The 14,544-nt window shown below is 38.6% G+C and overlaps 2 protein-coding genes and 1 non-coding gene across 6 annotated transcripts in view; 2 read left to right on the plus strand and 1 right to left on the minus strand.

Moving 5' to 3' along the window:
- Positions 1-12,739, plus strand: part of LOC143154259 (synaptic vesicle glycoprotein 2B) — a 44,171-nt gene extending 31,432 nt beyond the window's left edge. For all 4 annotated transcript variants that reach the window (XM_076326211.1, XM_076326214.1, XM_076326213.1 and 1 more), the window contains exons 2-10: positions 4,723-4,961; positions 6,872-6,931; positions 7,025-7,108; positions 7,842-8,166; positions 9,290-9,411; positions 9,941-10,179; positions 10,765-11,206; positions 11,485-11,772; positions 12,259-12,739. In XM_076326211.1, coding sequence (XP_076182326.1) covers positions 4,925-4,961; positions 6,872-6,931; positions 7,025-7,108; positions 7,842-8,166; positions 9,290-9,411; positions 9,941-10,179; positions 10,765-11,206; positions 11,485-11,772; positions 12,259-12,314 — 1,653 coding nt within the window. In that variant the 5' untranslated portion in view covers positions 4,723-4,924 and the 3' untranslated portion in view covers positions 12,315-12,739. The remainder of the gene's footprint in view (positions 1-4,722; positions 4,962-6,871; positions 6,932-7,024; positions 7,109-7,841; positions 8,167-9,289; positions 9,412-9,940; positions 10,180-10,764; positions 11,207-11,484; positions 11,773-12,258) is intronic.
- Positions 1,012-1,084, plus strand: Trnar-ucg (transfer RNA arginine (anticodon UCG)). The gene has a single exon. It is a non-coding gene; the product is annotated as a tRNA-Arg (tRNA).
- A 384-nt stretch (positions 12,740-13,123) lies between the features above and the next one.
- On the minus strand, positions 13,124-14,365 carry Rpl17 (ribosomal protein L17). The gene is made up of 5 exons (XM_076326215.1): positions 14,328-14,365; positions 13,989-14,075; positions 13,693-13,852; positions 13,417-13,587; positions 13,124-13,331 (listed from the first exon to the last, which is right to left on the minus strand). The coding sequence occupies exons 2-5, from the start codon at positions 14,067-14,069 to the stop codon at positions 13,186-13,188; spliced, it is 558 nt and encodes a 185-aa protein (XP_076182330.1). The 5' UTR covers positions 14,070-14,075; positions 14,328-14,365; the 3' UTR covers positions 13,124-13,185.
- Positions 14,366-14,544: the final 179 nt, after the last annotated feature.

Below are 14,544 nucleotides of genomic sequence, written 5' to 3' on the forward strand. Positions count from 1 at the left end.
TTTACCGCATAAAATTCTGACACGCGCTACAATTAACACGCGTGCCATCGATGGTCGTCGCTATTCCATACGATAATTAAAAATAAAAATGCTAATTGGATTACGGTGATTAACGTTCTTGAGGAAATTGAACGCATGAAATGTTTCTTCGTCTAACGAGGATGTCAACTGGCAAGAAATGTTCCACTTGATTGTGATTCACATAGTTCGCGGAAAGTTTTGAACAGACGCGCGTGATATCGTCTATTTAGCGAGTATTTGGTACAGGATGTCCGTCAATGTCTGCTAATATTCAGTCGTTTTCTAGAACGACATTAAGCTACGACACGCCTGCCTTGCAATTATGTCGTTGAGCCTTCAGGGTCTGTAACATAACTGGTCAAGGTATTGAATTGATCTTCTTATGGAAATTTTGTCACTTTTATCGATAAAATAATAACGATGCAACGTGTCGATCGTTGGGAGGATTGAATTGTCTAAAATATGTAAGAAATTTGTATTGAAATTATGGAAGGTGAATAATATTTGCAAGAAAGTAAATAACCTTGTGTAAGAAAATACTACAAAACAATAGTTCGGTTACAAAAAAATAGTTGGCTTAATGGAACATTTTTTTATCATTTATACGCAACAATCGATCCATTAATGTCGATGTTAATCGAAACGACTTTTATCTTTTTAGTAGAATAACAAAGAACACACTTTAAAATTTTGCTACTTCTTAAAAATAATTACAAACGTGGAAAATTGAATTGTTGTTGTTAACAAGTGTATTTTATATCTATCTTGGTAAACTTGTGTGTTCATTTTTTATTTGTCTACGTATCGTATTTTATTTGGTCCAATTTGTATTTAATTCAACTTTGGTGTATGGAAGACGTACCATTATTAGTAATTTCATCAATTTAAAGTCCAAACGTTTGCGTAATAGGCCTATTTTGTAAGAAATAGTGGCAGGGGTGATAATTTGTCCAGCGTTCAACTAACAAATTGAGAAAACTACCCTTCAACGACCGTGTGGCCTAACGGATAAGGCGTCGGACTTCGGATCCGAAGATTGCAGGTTCGAGTCCTGTCACGGTCGAACAATTCTTTTTTTTTCTTAAATTTCATTCTAAATATTCGGCTCGCTTTCGATATTAATTTCTATAAAAATAATGTTTTATTTTCAATTGTACCGACCCCGTACAATATGTTATTGCAAAATAATCTGATAAATTTTCTTCTGTATCAGAAAAACGAATAAATTTTGTTTTTTTTATTATGTATCGCTGAGTGATAAAAATGTAAAATTCAAAAGTTATAACATTTTTATATCAAACAACGTCCCTGTTATATTCTCGTAGAACGAAATAATTGTTTTTCTGTTTCACAAGCAAGCCATAATACTCTCCTCGCAAAGTTTAATAAACGTATAATAAAATAGAAAGAAAATTACTAAAAACGAACACAATTGTCCGAGATAAACTTGTAACAAATTATTCTTATCGTTATTCTCTAATCGTGATTATTACACATTATTGCAAACTAATAATAACGATAACTTTTTACAATCTTATTCCAGAAACAGTAATCAACGATAAATAGATAAATAGTGGAATATAGAAACAGTAACAGGAAATGCATATAGTATTATTTGCTTTTATTATCGAAAGAATATATTCTTTTTTTAACGTAAAATGTACCGTTATGGTCGTTTAGCGAATATACTCGTAACTTGTTCTTTTCAACCGTGACAATTCTCCGCTCAAGGTTTACGAGATTTTGTTCAGTCAAAGGTAGCGAGAAAACTGTGCGCACCATCGACTGTTACATGTAACGGCTCGTTACGTCAAACATAATAGAATTGTGGGAACACGTAATAATTAAAGTGATCATAGCGTGCTTCGTTTATGTGTTAAACGGGTGCAGTCGTCTGTGACCCAAGGTCGCGGGTTTGTGAATTTCGCACAAAATCGAAATTTTTACCACGTCCACGTGTACGTTATCTCTCATAAATATTCTCAGAAGTCGAATCGATCGACTCCACGAGATAAAGAGCCGGGAAAATCGATTCGACGTTGCTGTTCAAGATGAAACTTGAAATTGAAAAACTTACTGAAAACAGACTCGGCCAGTTTGATTTCTCGGACGCTCGTGCATGGCTCGTGATTCGTTCTTCGAACAAATAACCGCGCGATCCTACACGATCATTGGTTATTTCTTTGGAACGATTAATGTCAGTGACCTACTCTACATACAGTGGATCACAAAAGTATTCATACAACGTGAGCTTTCGATTGCAAACGATACGTACACGTTGTGTTGTAGAAGAAACCACGAAAGAAACATCGAGACGAGAGAAAGTATACTTTGCACTCTTCGATATCGATTGTTGTGTATCGTCGTTCGAAGTGAAAGATACTTAAAAATATACACGACGTTTAGTAAACTCGTTCACAAGAAATACAAAATACAACGGCGCGAAAGTTTACGCGAGAATATCACCGATAAAGTTTACAAAACTCGTTTCTATCGCTTGTTTCGATACTTTGTTCACCTTCCATCGCGACAATGCACAAATAATAAAGTGCATTTCTGGTTCACTTCGATTCCTCGTATCGTATTAAACGAGTGGATTCGTGTTTCGTTTAATTACACGCGACAGAGAGGATATCAGAAATTTTGTTCTTTCGATAAGAAATTCCAAAATTAAAAGAGCAGAGAAACCAGCTGGAATTCTTTGGCACGAATCGAGGGAGATGTTTACCTCGTTAACAACCTCTCGAATGGTTAACCGACCATAGCTATAGATTTTTATTCAGCATCTGTTTCTTTATCACGAGTCATTGGCTCGAAGGTCGTTCTGGGCGTAAATAATCCCCGAATACAATTCTCGATACCTACGAAGCTTTCTGCATTGTTTTTCTTGCCATTTTTAACACGAAATTCAATGCACGTTTTTCGTTCTTTCGATCTGTACCCAATGTATCCAAACTCGAACGCTGCGAGTACATTATCGATAAACAAAGATGTCCGAACAACTATAAACCTTTCAAATCGTTGCGTACCATCGATAACAACTATGCGTTGAAACTGGTACACTACTTGGAATAAGAAAAAATTGATTTTGGATAGTTCTTCGATCCAATTGAATCGAATTCGCAAAATTGTCGTACACATTTGGCAAACGTTCCCAAATTGTTACGTACTCGAAGTACTTTGTCGAGACTCAAATTATTGGGTTGCTCGTAAAGTAGTTTCGTTTCTTTTGGGGAAAATGAAACACAATTTTTTCAGAGCGTACAAACGTTTCGTTAAATTATAGTCTCAAATTTGCGAAACGAAACGACTTTCCAAACGACCCAATAATTTCAAGAACCGTGTAGATATCTTGATCTTAATTTTGTCATCGGTTCTTGTATCGTTCGAACAAAACTTGTGAAAATGTTCAAGATTCTCGAAGAGGGAGAGTACGAACGTTGTTTCGCGTAGCAATTATTCCCTCGAGATGTTCTTAAAATCGTTCGAGTTCCAATCGAAAGTTTCGCGTTCGAATTCAACGCAGAGATTACGATTTCCTCGTCGACGATCGGTTTCTCATTTCGTCGGAACGTGTATACGCTCTTGGCTCGATTCCCTTCGTGTCACGATGTTGCAATAACAATCTTATTAACCCGCGGAGGATGATAAAATTCTCGTCGATGCGAATCACGTCCCGCTTTGTAAATCGCTTTGTAAACAGACTCTATTGTCATCTCCATCGGGAAGCTTTCCAAATCGTTGCCTTTCAGAACGTTACGACCCACGCCCATTATCAGTGCAATTACAAATTGGCCCTACTTAACCCCTGGATATTGATTTCAAGCACGTGATCCCGTCCCGTTATAGGATCGTGCGTTTCGATGTAAAAACAGACGAACGCTCCCTCGCAGGCCCTCGATCTTCCTCGATCCAAGATCAACGCCTATTCGTGATTCACGATCGATCATTCGTACGCCTCGTAGAAGATCGTTGAATGCAATTGAGCGTTACAGCAACATGCAATGAGCAAGATGCAACGGTTAATTGTCCATCGTATGCCAAGTATTTTTCGTTTCTCTTCTGGAAAAATTAATACGATTCTTCGGAGAGTGGAAAAAACGACGACGAATTTTATTTCGTCTTTGGTGTACAGAACCTTGATACGATAATTATTAATAAGTAACAAATATTATCACTATCTCTCGGTATATCGATTTTACGTGGCTTTCTAAACACTCTCCCGATCATTTCACAAATAACAACACAGTATACTTTTTACCCACAAACTTGACAATGCTTAAGAACGCTCGTCAGGCAACGCTGACAATTACCACAGGTTGTTAACAATCTCGTTAACCGTTTAATACGAAACAATCCGCTTCAATTTTTCAAATCGCTCGACGGTACCACGAACACGGTGTTTAAGAAGTGTCGTTCGAGCGAACGTTTTTACAAAACCGATTCACGTTCTGCAAAACCAACTCGTGTCTGGTTTACTCCACGGTAGGTAATTGTGCAAAGCAAAAACAAAGGAACATTTTCTTCGCGGCGTTTTCACTTTCGTTGTTCGAGTCGGGTGTTCCGTTAAAGAACCAAAAAAAAAAGAACGGAAAGGAACAGAAACGATTTCTATTTAACCGTTTCAATGGAGGATCGCGCGTTACGTGTAAAACTTGTTCGCTTATGTAACCAGAGATCTGTTTTTGCGGCATGTTTTAGTTCGCAAGTGAGCGCAGAACCTAGCCCCGCCGACGAGCAGCAGCAGATCAGCGCAGATTCAGCAGGAAGAGTTCGCCGAGATCCAGCAATCCGCAAGAACAAGATCAATTTAATATCGATTGAAGCCCATCGTCGAGCACGAAGATTTCTCATCTGACCCTATCACCAAGCCAGATTCACCCAACTGCGCCGATATCGTAGAATGGTAGAGAGTGAACCTGGCTCAAAGCACAATCATAGTACGTATCTTTCGTTTATAAGAGAATTCACTTCGTTTCTCGTTAAACGAGAATTTAAGTATCTTAATATTCGGTATCTGTTACGATCGATCGAAACGCCTAGATCCGTTTCTGTTTGCTCTTCGAATTTATTATTCCAATTTGATGATCCCATTTCGTTCACAAGAAATGGTAGCAGTCACGATATGCTTGCTTTTCCATCTTCTAGAAATTTAATTTGAAAAACGTACCGTTTGCGCGTTCAATAACGATTATACAGTAAATTAAACCACCGCGTGTGCTCTGGTATCGCTTTATCGTGCACGAAATATCGCGTGAATCCCTCAAGTAGAATTATATAAAGACTTTTCGCGATAGAAAACAACAGATTCGCGATTCGGATTCAGCGAGAAAGAATACGTAAGAATCGGTGCGAGTATTGTAGAGAGGTTTGTTTGCCAGAGTTATTAGCAGAAAAACCATAAAATTGGTGATTCAAGGTGGAATTACGTAATTATACATAGGAAAAAAATAATGGGATAGGAAGAAACGGATCGATGTACAGATTCTGTGTAACGAACGTCGGTGTTATTCAATTAGGGAGGACAACGATTGGAAAATATACGATATCTCGGATTGATTTTAGATACACTTTTATCGCGTACGAAACTCACTGGTTTCATCCACTCGCTCAACTTAGCGCAAACGATTCAAATCTACGATGCAAATCTAGTAAATAATTTCTGTAAAATTCATTTTAACGATTTCGAATCGGTTATTCGAAACACTCCGGTGCAATTTTGTGTCGAACGCTCGAAAAGACGAGTAAACGTAAAATTTGCGAGAAAATTTCCAAAAATCTTCTTCCAAGAATGAAACTATCTTATCTTCTTTCCTTCTCAGAGAAGGATAGTTGTCTCTTCTCCATAGACAATGAACGATCATCGAACAGTAGAGATAATTTCGGTGATTTCTCAGTTAGAAAATAGACCTAACCGAATAGAAGTGAATATCATCGATGATTAAAAGTACACACGTGTGTACATTAGATCGTGAAATCCTATCAGCGCAAAGACACGTCTCTTCTCTCTAGACAATGAACGATCATCGAACAGTAGAGATAATTTCGGTGATTTCTCAGTTAGAAAATAGACCCAACTGAATAGAAGTGAATATCATCGATGACTAAAAGTACACACGTGTGTAGATTTATTCGTGAAATGCTATCAGCGCAAAGAGACGTCTCTTCTCCATAGACAATGAACGATCATCGTAGAGTATATTTCAATAGAGATAATTTCGGTGATTTCTCGGCTAGAAAATAGACCCAACCGAATAGAAGTGAATATCATCGATGACTAAAAGTACACACGTGTGTAGATTTACTCGTGAAATCCTATCAGCGCAAAGAGACGTCTCTAAAAGTTTGGCTAACGATGTCCCGCGAAAGGCCCGAAAGGCAGTTCGTCCAACAAGATAAGAAAGTGAATCAACGGGACGTGGCGCGATTTCAATGATTTCAACCTCGCAGAGGTCGAGTGATCGCTACCGTTGATACGATGAACTTTTCAGAGGTATAACGACCTCTTCTTCTCGTTTAATCCGCTCCGTTGGGAAGGCATCGTTGGTTCGGCATTATCCCTTTGAGAAATCGTACGCGCGGCAAGAATCGCTTCTTCTTCGATCGTTGCTGCGTTGGTAATGGTTGATACGGCCGTTAAATTCACGCCCGAAGGTTAATAGCTTCCATCGATATACGTGCCCCCTCGCGCGTCGAATAACGCTGGAATATTTAGCGTACGCGTTATAAGTAAGATCCCCGAGTGTTAAGTTTCGCGCAGTGCAAATTCCGTGCGGTATCGATGAGAACGGTGTCGCACGGTGTACGGGCACGAAACCGTCTATAACGTGTTCGAAATTTTCTATTTCAGAGTGTGATGTAAAAGACGAGCGGCTAAACGGCTGTGGCTCCAAGGATCTCGAACTTGCCCGTAGGTAGAACAGAGTTCCCCGTAATTCGCCCACGGGGCACCGGAAACTTCCGATCGATTCGCTAAACACCTTGTAAATTTCGTTTCACGCAGGTATTGGAACCAAGGGCAAGACCCTAGATCCCGAGAAAGGATCCTGCGTTAAGGCAGACTTTGAGAAGGCCATTGAACTTACCGGTAGGTACACGGATTCGTTGTTCTCGGCGGTGTTTGTTTTTGTTTGTCGTTTCGGAAACCTCGTGACGCGCCTATCGTGAATCTTATCGTCAAGGAACAAACATCGAAAGAATAACTTGTACCATTTCGTGTAATCGTGTCGACGCTTATCGCCTCGTGGTTCGCGACGTGAGTCATTTTCTATTCACGAGTTTCGTCGTATTCGATTCTTCGTATTGTTTCGAATCGTTTGATCGGAACGGTGTACTCGATAGAATTCGGTGTAATTTAGTGTACTTTGGGAGAGCTATTTCGTAGGTACGAATTCGCGAAACGAGCTTCAGTATCGCTAAATTCACCGATGGAGAGTGTAAACAGTCTCTACGAATTCTGAGCACTCGATGGAACTAGTCGATGCGAAGGAAAAGAAGATCTCCTCGAAGATGTTTCTTTTCGTTCTCCTATCGTTGTGTTCCCGATAGATTGAAACGTTTCCGTTTGAACGGGAAGGTTCGTCTACGGTATAATTGTGAAAAAATTGTACAAACACCGCGTATCTTTCTCTTTTGGTTACGTTAACGTATAACGAAAGCTTCTTAGCGCCTTACTTGCGATCGACGAATCGAGTACGCCGAATATCTCGGGAACTTTCCGGGCGTATGTTTATTGAAGTGTTTGCATTTCTTTTAACGAGTTCCATCGACCTCCGAAGCTCGTATTTATAGTTTATTTACCGTGTTCGACACTTTTCCAGACTATGGCAAATTCCACTACTTCCTCCTCACGGTATGCGGCTTCGTCAGCACCAGCGAGGAGATGGACGTGATCTCCATGTCCTTCATTCTACCAAGTGCACAATGTGATCTGAATCTCGACACCCAGGCCAAGGGATGGCTCAACTCGATCATCTTCATCGGCATGATGGCCGGCGCGTACGCCTGGGGCTCTGTCGCGGACGCCCTAGGTCGTCGGAAGGTTCTCATCGCCATTTCGTTCACGAACGCGCTATGCATCGTTGCCTCCAGCTTCAGCCAGTCCTATGAACTCTTCATGTTCTTCCGTTTTCTCAACGGTGCTGCGTAAGGAACACGATCCAAGTATTTCTTTCTAATAGGCATCCGTGGACCTCTGTTAGAAGTGGACAAATATTTTAGTACTTATTTCTATGTAATAGACGTCCATAAATCTCTGTCAAAAATGGACGAAACTTTTTGTATTTATTTCTAATAGATGTCCATAGATCTCTGTCAAAAGTAGATCAAACTTTAAGTACTTATTTCCATGTAATAGAAGTCCACAAATCTCTATCAAAAATGAACGAAACTTTTGGTATTTGTTTCTAATAGACATCCATAGACCTCTACCAGACGTGGACAAAATTTTTGGTATTTATTTTTAAGGGATGTCCATAAACTTTTGGTATCTATTTCTAATAGACATCCATAGACCTCTACCAGATATGGACAAAACTTTTAGTACTTATTTCCATGTGATAAGAGTTCGCTAATCTCTGTCAAAAATGAACGAAACTTTTGGTATTTATTTCTAAGGGATGTCCATAAATCTCTCCCAAAGATGGACGAAATTTGTAGTATTTATTTCTATCTAATAAACATTCATAGACCTCTGTCAGGAATGAGCGAAACCTTATTCGAACAATGGATGGAACAAATAAAGAGAACGTGTAGCAATTTGTTCGTAATGTTTATTCCATCAAACACCTCCTCGCGTAAGTTGTTATTTATTCAACCGGTGAAACATAATCTCTTCGCGCAGTCCGTACTTTAATTTTAATTCAACGGACAACCGATAAGAAGTTGTTTACCTTTTATTCGTTATTCGCAATTATCATCCATTTGGGAATCTTGCCCACCTTCGACGTCTACCACATTTGTACACAATGTTCGAGAGGAAATAATCCATAACCGTCGCTACCTTTTCTTGTCAAGACGGAACTAATATTATCTTTGTCGTGTAACGTTACCAGACCGTGTACTTTCAAAACGACGTATCGATTTATACGTCGCATTTCATACTTTTTATTTATTTTTCCGTTCAGAATCGTCTGTATTTCGTTCACCTGACGACACTTTCCACTGCATCGGACTCGAATCTTTTGCGAAATTATTACTAATTTGTGACCAATAACAATCACTGTTACTCTTCTTTAAGCAAAACAATACATAAGTTTCCCTGTTTCAGTCTTGGAGGCAGTGGACCTGTCATCTGGTCGTACTTTGCCGAGTTCCAGCCAAAGTCCAAGCGAGGCTCGATGCTGTCCTTCATGGCTGCCTTCTGGACGCTTGGGAACCTCTTTGTTGCTGGTAAATTGATCGCGTACCTGTTAATCGAGACGAATCGCGACAAATTCTATGATCATTTTCACGATTGACTCTCGTCTAGCTACACCTGGACCTTTTCGGATCCAGAGAGACCTTTGCATTGCTCGTTTACACAGTTGGTACGACTCAATATTTGTGGAAGCGAGATCGAAGGTATGGGTCAGTTTAGACCCGAGCGTGATCTCTTCCGTGGTTGCTTAAACCGTTGTTATCGCGAGAGTTAAGTTTAATAGGTTGTTCGATAAGTTTTGTCGTTGGATAAAAACATATCGAGCAACCTAGTACTATACTAGTCCCTATTGTTGTTAATTTTCGCGCAATATCTCATTTCGATCGAAAATCTTGGCTTTCTACAAGAAACGTGTGTTTTTTTAATACACACCGGTTATGGAGCAATTCTGCTTCAGGAAACGTGTTCACGGCCCAAATGGTTGTTGCAAAATAGGAAAAAAGATGATCCGTTGCATCGTTGTACGTTTAACAAGTGACGTGATAAATTTTACGTTTCCAGGCTTGGCATGGTCGATCATCCCCAACGACATCGGTATCGCAAGTTCGACGTTCACATACAACTCTTGGCGAATCTTTCTGCTGATCTGCGCTGCTCCGTCGTTTATCGTCGCGGGGCTGCTCCTGCTGCTCCCCGAATCCCCGAAATACCTCCTATCCTGTGGAAGATACGAGGAGGCGCTCGACATCTTCCGCGGGATATACGCCATTAACACTGGCAAATCACGTGACAGTTACACGGTAAATACTTTCTTTTCGTGTTTCTTAGCTACCGGCGACGTGTTTTTAAGGACAGTTTTAAAGCAGATAACGCGACGCTGTTTTCCACTTTCGTTGGATTTACGATTGAATAGAATCGTCGAAGCGGTCCAGGAACATGGAACGTCCATGAGACTCGAAATCAAAAGGACATCTACACGCGAAAAGAAAGTCTCTCGTTGTTTCTCTCGCGTCTTCGTTGAAGCGTCACCGGCGGTCCTTACGAAGCTTTCCCGAAATGAAAAATCCAAACGCCACATTCACAGCTAATTAGGGTATTTCGAATGACGGTGTCGCGAGCACTGTGCGCCGACACGTCTAACGAAAAAATGATCATCGAGATCCATCGATGAATTTCATCGGTAATCGAATTATTCGAATCTCTCTTACTTACCGCCCCGCGAGTCGACGACCAGTTGTACCATAATGTAACACGTAATTGTATAATATGTAACGAAACGTATTTCTTGAGAACGTAATTAGAGCAACGTTGAAATTTACTTGTCCGATTAAAAATTTGAACAATTCGATAATTTTCTTTGTATAATTTTAATGGCTGTTCCGCAGGTTAAAGAATTAATTCTCGATGACTTTCAAGAGCCAGAACCGGCGAAGATTGGCGTCGAAAGAAATAAATGCAAAACAATGCTCAGCGACATCGTAGACAACAGTAAACAACTTTTCGTCTCACCGATTCTTCGCTTCACCATCATCTCGATCATTATCAACTTTACCTTTCACATCGGTTATTATGGTCTGATGATGTGGTTCCCGGAGCTGTTCAATCGTTTTGACGAGTTTCATCGCGATCATCCTGGAGAGATCGCCTCGATATGCCAGGTCACCGAATACGTAGTTCAAAAAGGTTCTCAAAACGTTAAGAACCTTTGCTCGGACAAGATCGGCGCATCCGTCTTTTTGGAATCGTTGATCACAGTGGCATCCGCCATTCCAGCAAATATCGTCGCCGTTTTAGGAATGGATCGTCTTGGTCGTAAATTTTTCCTCGGTACGTAGTGTATTCGTTCAAATCTTTTTACAACTTCGTTTCGCGATAAAAGTCTCGAATCGCGTTTAAAACGATGAACGGTCGAAAGAAATTTGTTCACCTGCGAAAACCGTGACAAACATTTTATTTACGTCCTCTATAAATCTACCTTGCAACGTCAAAAGATATTAATGCCGTTACAAGGAAGTACAGTTATTTACAATTAAGTTAGAATTGAACCGATTAATAACAAAGGAAAACATTTAATTGTACTCTACGACGAATGTTATTATTTTCAGTGTTTAGTACACTTTCATCGGGACTGTGTTCAATAGGATTGTACTTTGTTTATAATAAGCACCACAACCTGATTGTTTCGGCTATCTTCAGCGGTGTGATAAGTTGTGGAAATGCAGCATTGGACTGTCTAATAACAGAGGTTTTCCCAACGCATCTTCGTGCGACTGGAATAGCAATTTCTATGGTCGCAGCACGTCTTGGTGGAATTATTGGAAATATTGTAATAGCTCAACTTCTGGACATGTACTGTCCAGCACCAACTTTTATAGTTGCTGCTCTTCTAATTGGTAGGTTTTCCATTAACACTCGGATTACCAAGCCCGGGTCCGTTTGGACCTCATTTTAGATATAATACGCTCGCTTCTTCTTCATATTGCATTTAAGTTTACACCGAGTCCACGACATTTCGGATCTGAATAATAACTACAAACTCTAAATTATCACTTACTGTAATTTTATAAAATATGAAGGAGATATTATTAATAAATTATTGAGAGAATACTCGTGTCGTAGATACACGCGTTGCGCAGAATAGTAATAAACAAAGTTTACCTTTGCGTGTTCACATGGGCACACACTTTGTTTCGTTCATTACTCTTCTTATTATTCGTATTATATTTTGTACATAGTCTTGTGCGAGTTTATGTTGGGGTTCAAATGGACCCAGCCGTCCAAAAATTAAATATTCTAGGCTCTTATTTATTATTGAATTGATTATATTGTTTTCAATAACTTTTCAAAGTAAAAATATTATAATTTCTTATTGTTTACAGGCGGAGGATTATTGTGCTTATTCTTACCGAACACAACACGGGAACCACTTTCTTGACACCGGTGGAAAATTACATCAGACCTAAATCGATGTACAGTCATATACGCATTTTTTAAGGAAACTTTCGACGTTTTAAAGCAGCACATTACGCGCGTACATCTGTTCACATTTAGTTCATAAATAGATTATCATTGTAAACAGCATATTCCTGTAATCGAACTCCACATTCCTATTTTACATATCAAGATTATACGGCAATAAAGAAGTAATATTAGCAGTTAGGCTTCATAATAGATAGCAGGGTAATCTTTTAAGAAGAATTAACGTACGAATATGAATTCGTACATTTTCTTTATAAGAAAATACAGCTTTCGCATTATTTCTGTGTTTTCAAGTATTAGATATTTGACAAAATGTTCTGACCTTAAAGCGTGCGAATTTTGTATACTGATGCTAAACGTGAAATATAGATACAACACTTATGTAACGGAGTTCATTTCTCGATACATGTAACATTTTGTTATGTACTTTTTTATGTCTCATTGTTCGTTCGCATTTCCGACACAGCCGTTACTGTTGTACGTTGTGTACTATCATATACTTGTAATTTAAAATGTAACAGTTGCAAGATATTTGAAATATAAAAAAATACAGCAATTAAAGAAAGTTAAATTTTTTCAAAATTACTCGTCCTCGAATTTAATTATAATTATAAAAGCCACGTTTTAATCTTTGATACTTCGTGTAGTCGTCAACATTGTAAATTTTAGTCGCAATATAAAATGTCTCCAAAACAATCGAATTCTTACGTTTTATTAGAAAAAAAATTACACAATAGTGGAAAAGGATAGAAATAAAATAGAAAAATTAGAGAACAGTGTAATCTTCATTTTCCACGGTACATTCAATATCCAACTAAAATGTAAAATTACTCCCTCATCATTTTTTCCTTTTGCCTCGCAAGCTTCTTCTTACTCAGTTTCTTTTTCGAAGGCTCTTCTTCCGGGCTTTTAATTACAAAATCTTCTTTTTCGGTTAAAATTACTTCAATGTGACACGGGGAACTCATATAAGCTATAAAAATGTATAAATGTAATAAAATTACAAATGTATTACTAAAGACTTGGTGTTTTAAAAGATAGTAATCATAAATACTAACGGTTGATGCGACCGTGAGCTCTGTACGTTCTTCTGCGCAAACAAGGAGCATGATTTACTTGAATATGATTAATTACAAGACGATCAATTTCTAATCCTTTGACATCGGCATTACTTTCTGCATTTTTCAGAAGCTGCAGCAAGAATTCTGCCGATTTCTTGGGCCAACGACCTGAGTTCAAATACGAAAAATTTATTATTGGTAAACACAAGTTCTAAACTTTAAAAACAATACATAAATTCTTAAAATTATCATTAACCATTTACTAAAACTTACCTTGAGTGGTGCCAAATTGTTTTGCTTGAGCACATCTACCGACACCGCCATTAAATCTACGGAATGGAACGCATTCCTTATATTCAATGACATTTTTCAAATATTTCTGCGCCCTTCGCAAGGGCATGTTCTTGATGGCACGCGCTGTTTCATGTGTGTTCTAAAATGCAGACCAACAATGGTCAATCACAAATTTTGTTGAATGAAAAGTACCATCACCACGTTGCATTTTGTAAACATACTACCTCCTTACTTTGAGGTTAGACCTTGTGATGTACGATTATTTATTTATTTACCTTGAAATGCACTCGTAAGTTAGAACCTCGTGCTTTGCACGACTTGGTCGCGTTTACTGGATCGTGAGAATAACGTCCCATTGCGTTCTAGAATCACAGAAATTCAGTGACAGATTTTCACATCGGCCTCTTGTAACGTAAATGTCGCGAACCAATCTGCCGTCACGCGATTCGGTATTCAATAATCATTGTTTACTGGATCTTCTACTTTACACTTTTTAAGTAAAATAAACATTTATAGTCACATATTCACGAATTACACAGTATCGAAGCAATTATCGATGCAAAATCGCAGATGCAAACAGATTCAAAAATTGTTACAGATCGAGCTATACGTACCTCTTAACAGCGCGATTTTAAAGGAAAAGACGTCACATACGCAACTAGGAAGATACTTCCTGTACAATCAATGCTACCAATGTTAAAACGTTTACAACGAAAGATACAAATGACATTTATTTTAATTTATATTGCTTTTTGAGTTCAGATATAAGTAAATCAAATAATAATTCAAGCATTTAATTTCTTATAATCGCTAAACAATAGATGAAGAACC

The sequence above is a fragment of the Ptiloglossa arizonensis genome, chromosome 14 (assembly GCF_051014685.1).
Source record: "Ptiloglossa arizonensis isolate GNS036 chromosome 14, iyPtiAriz1_principal, whole genome shotgun sequence".
NCBI classification, from domain to species: domain Eukaryota; kingdom Metazoa; phylum Arthropoda; class Insecta; order Hymenoptera; family Colletidae; genus Ptiloglossa; species Ptiloglossa arizonensis.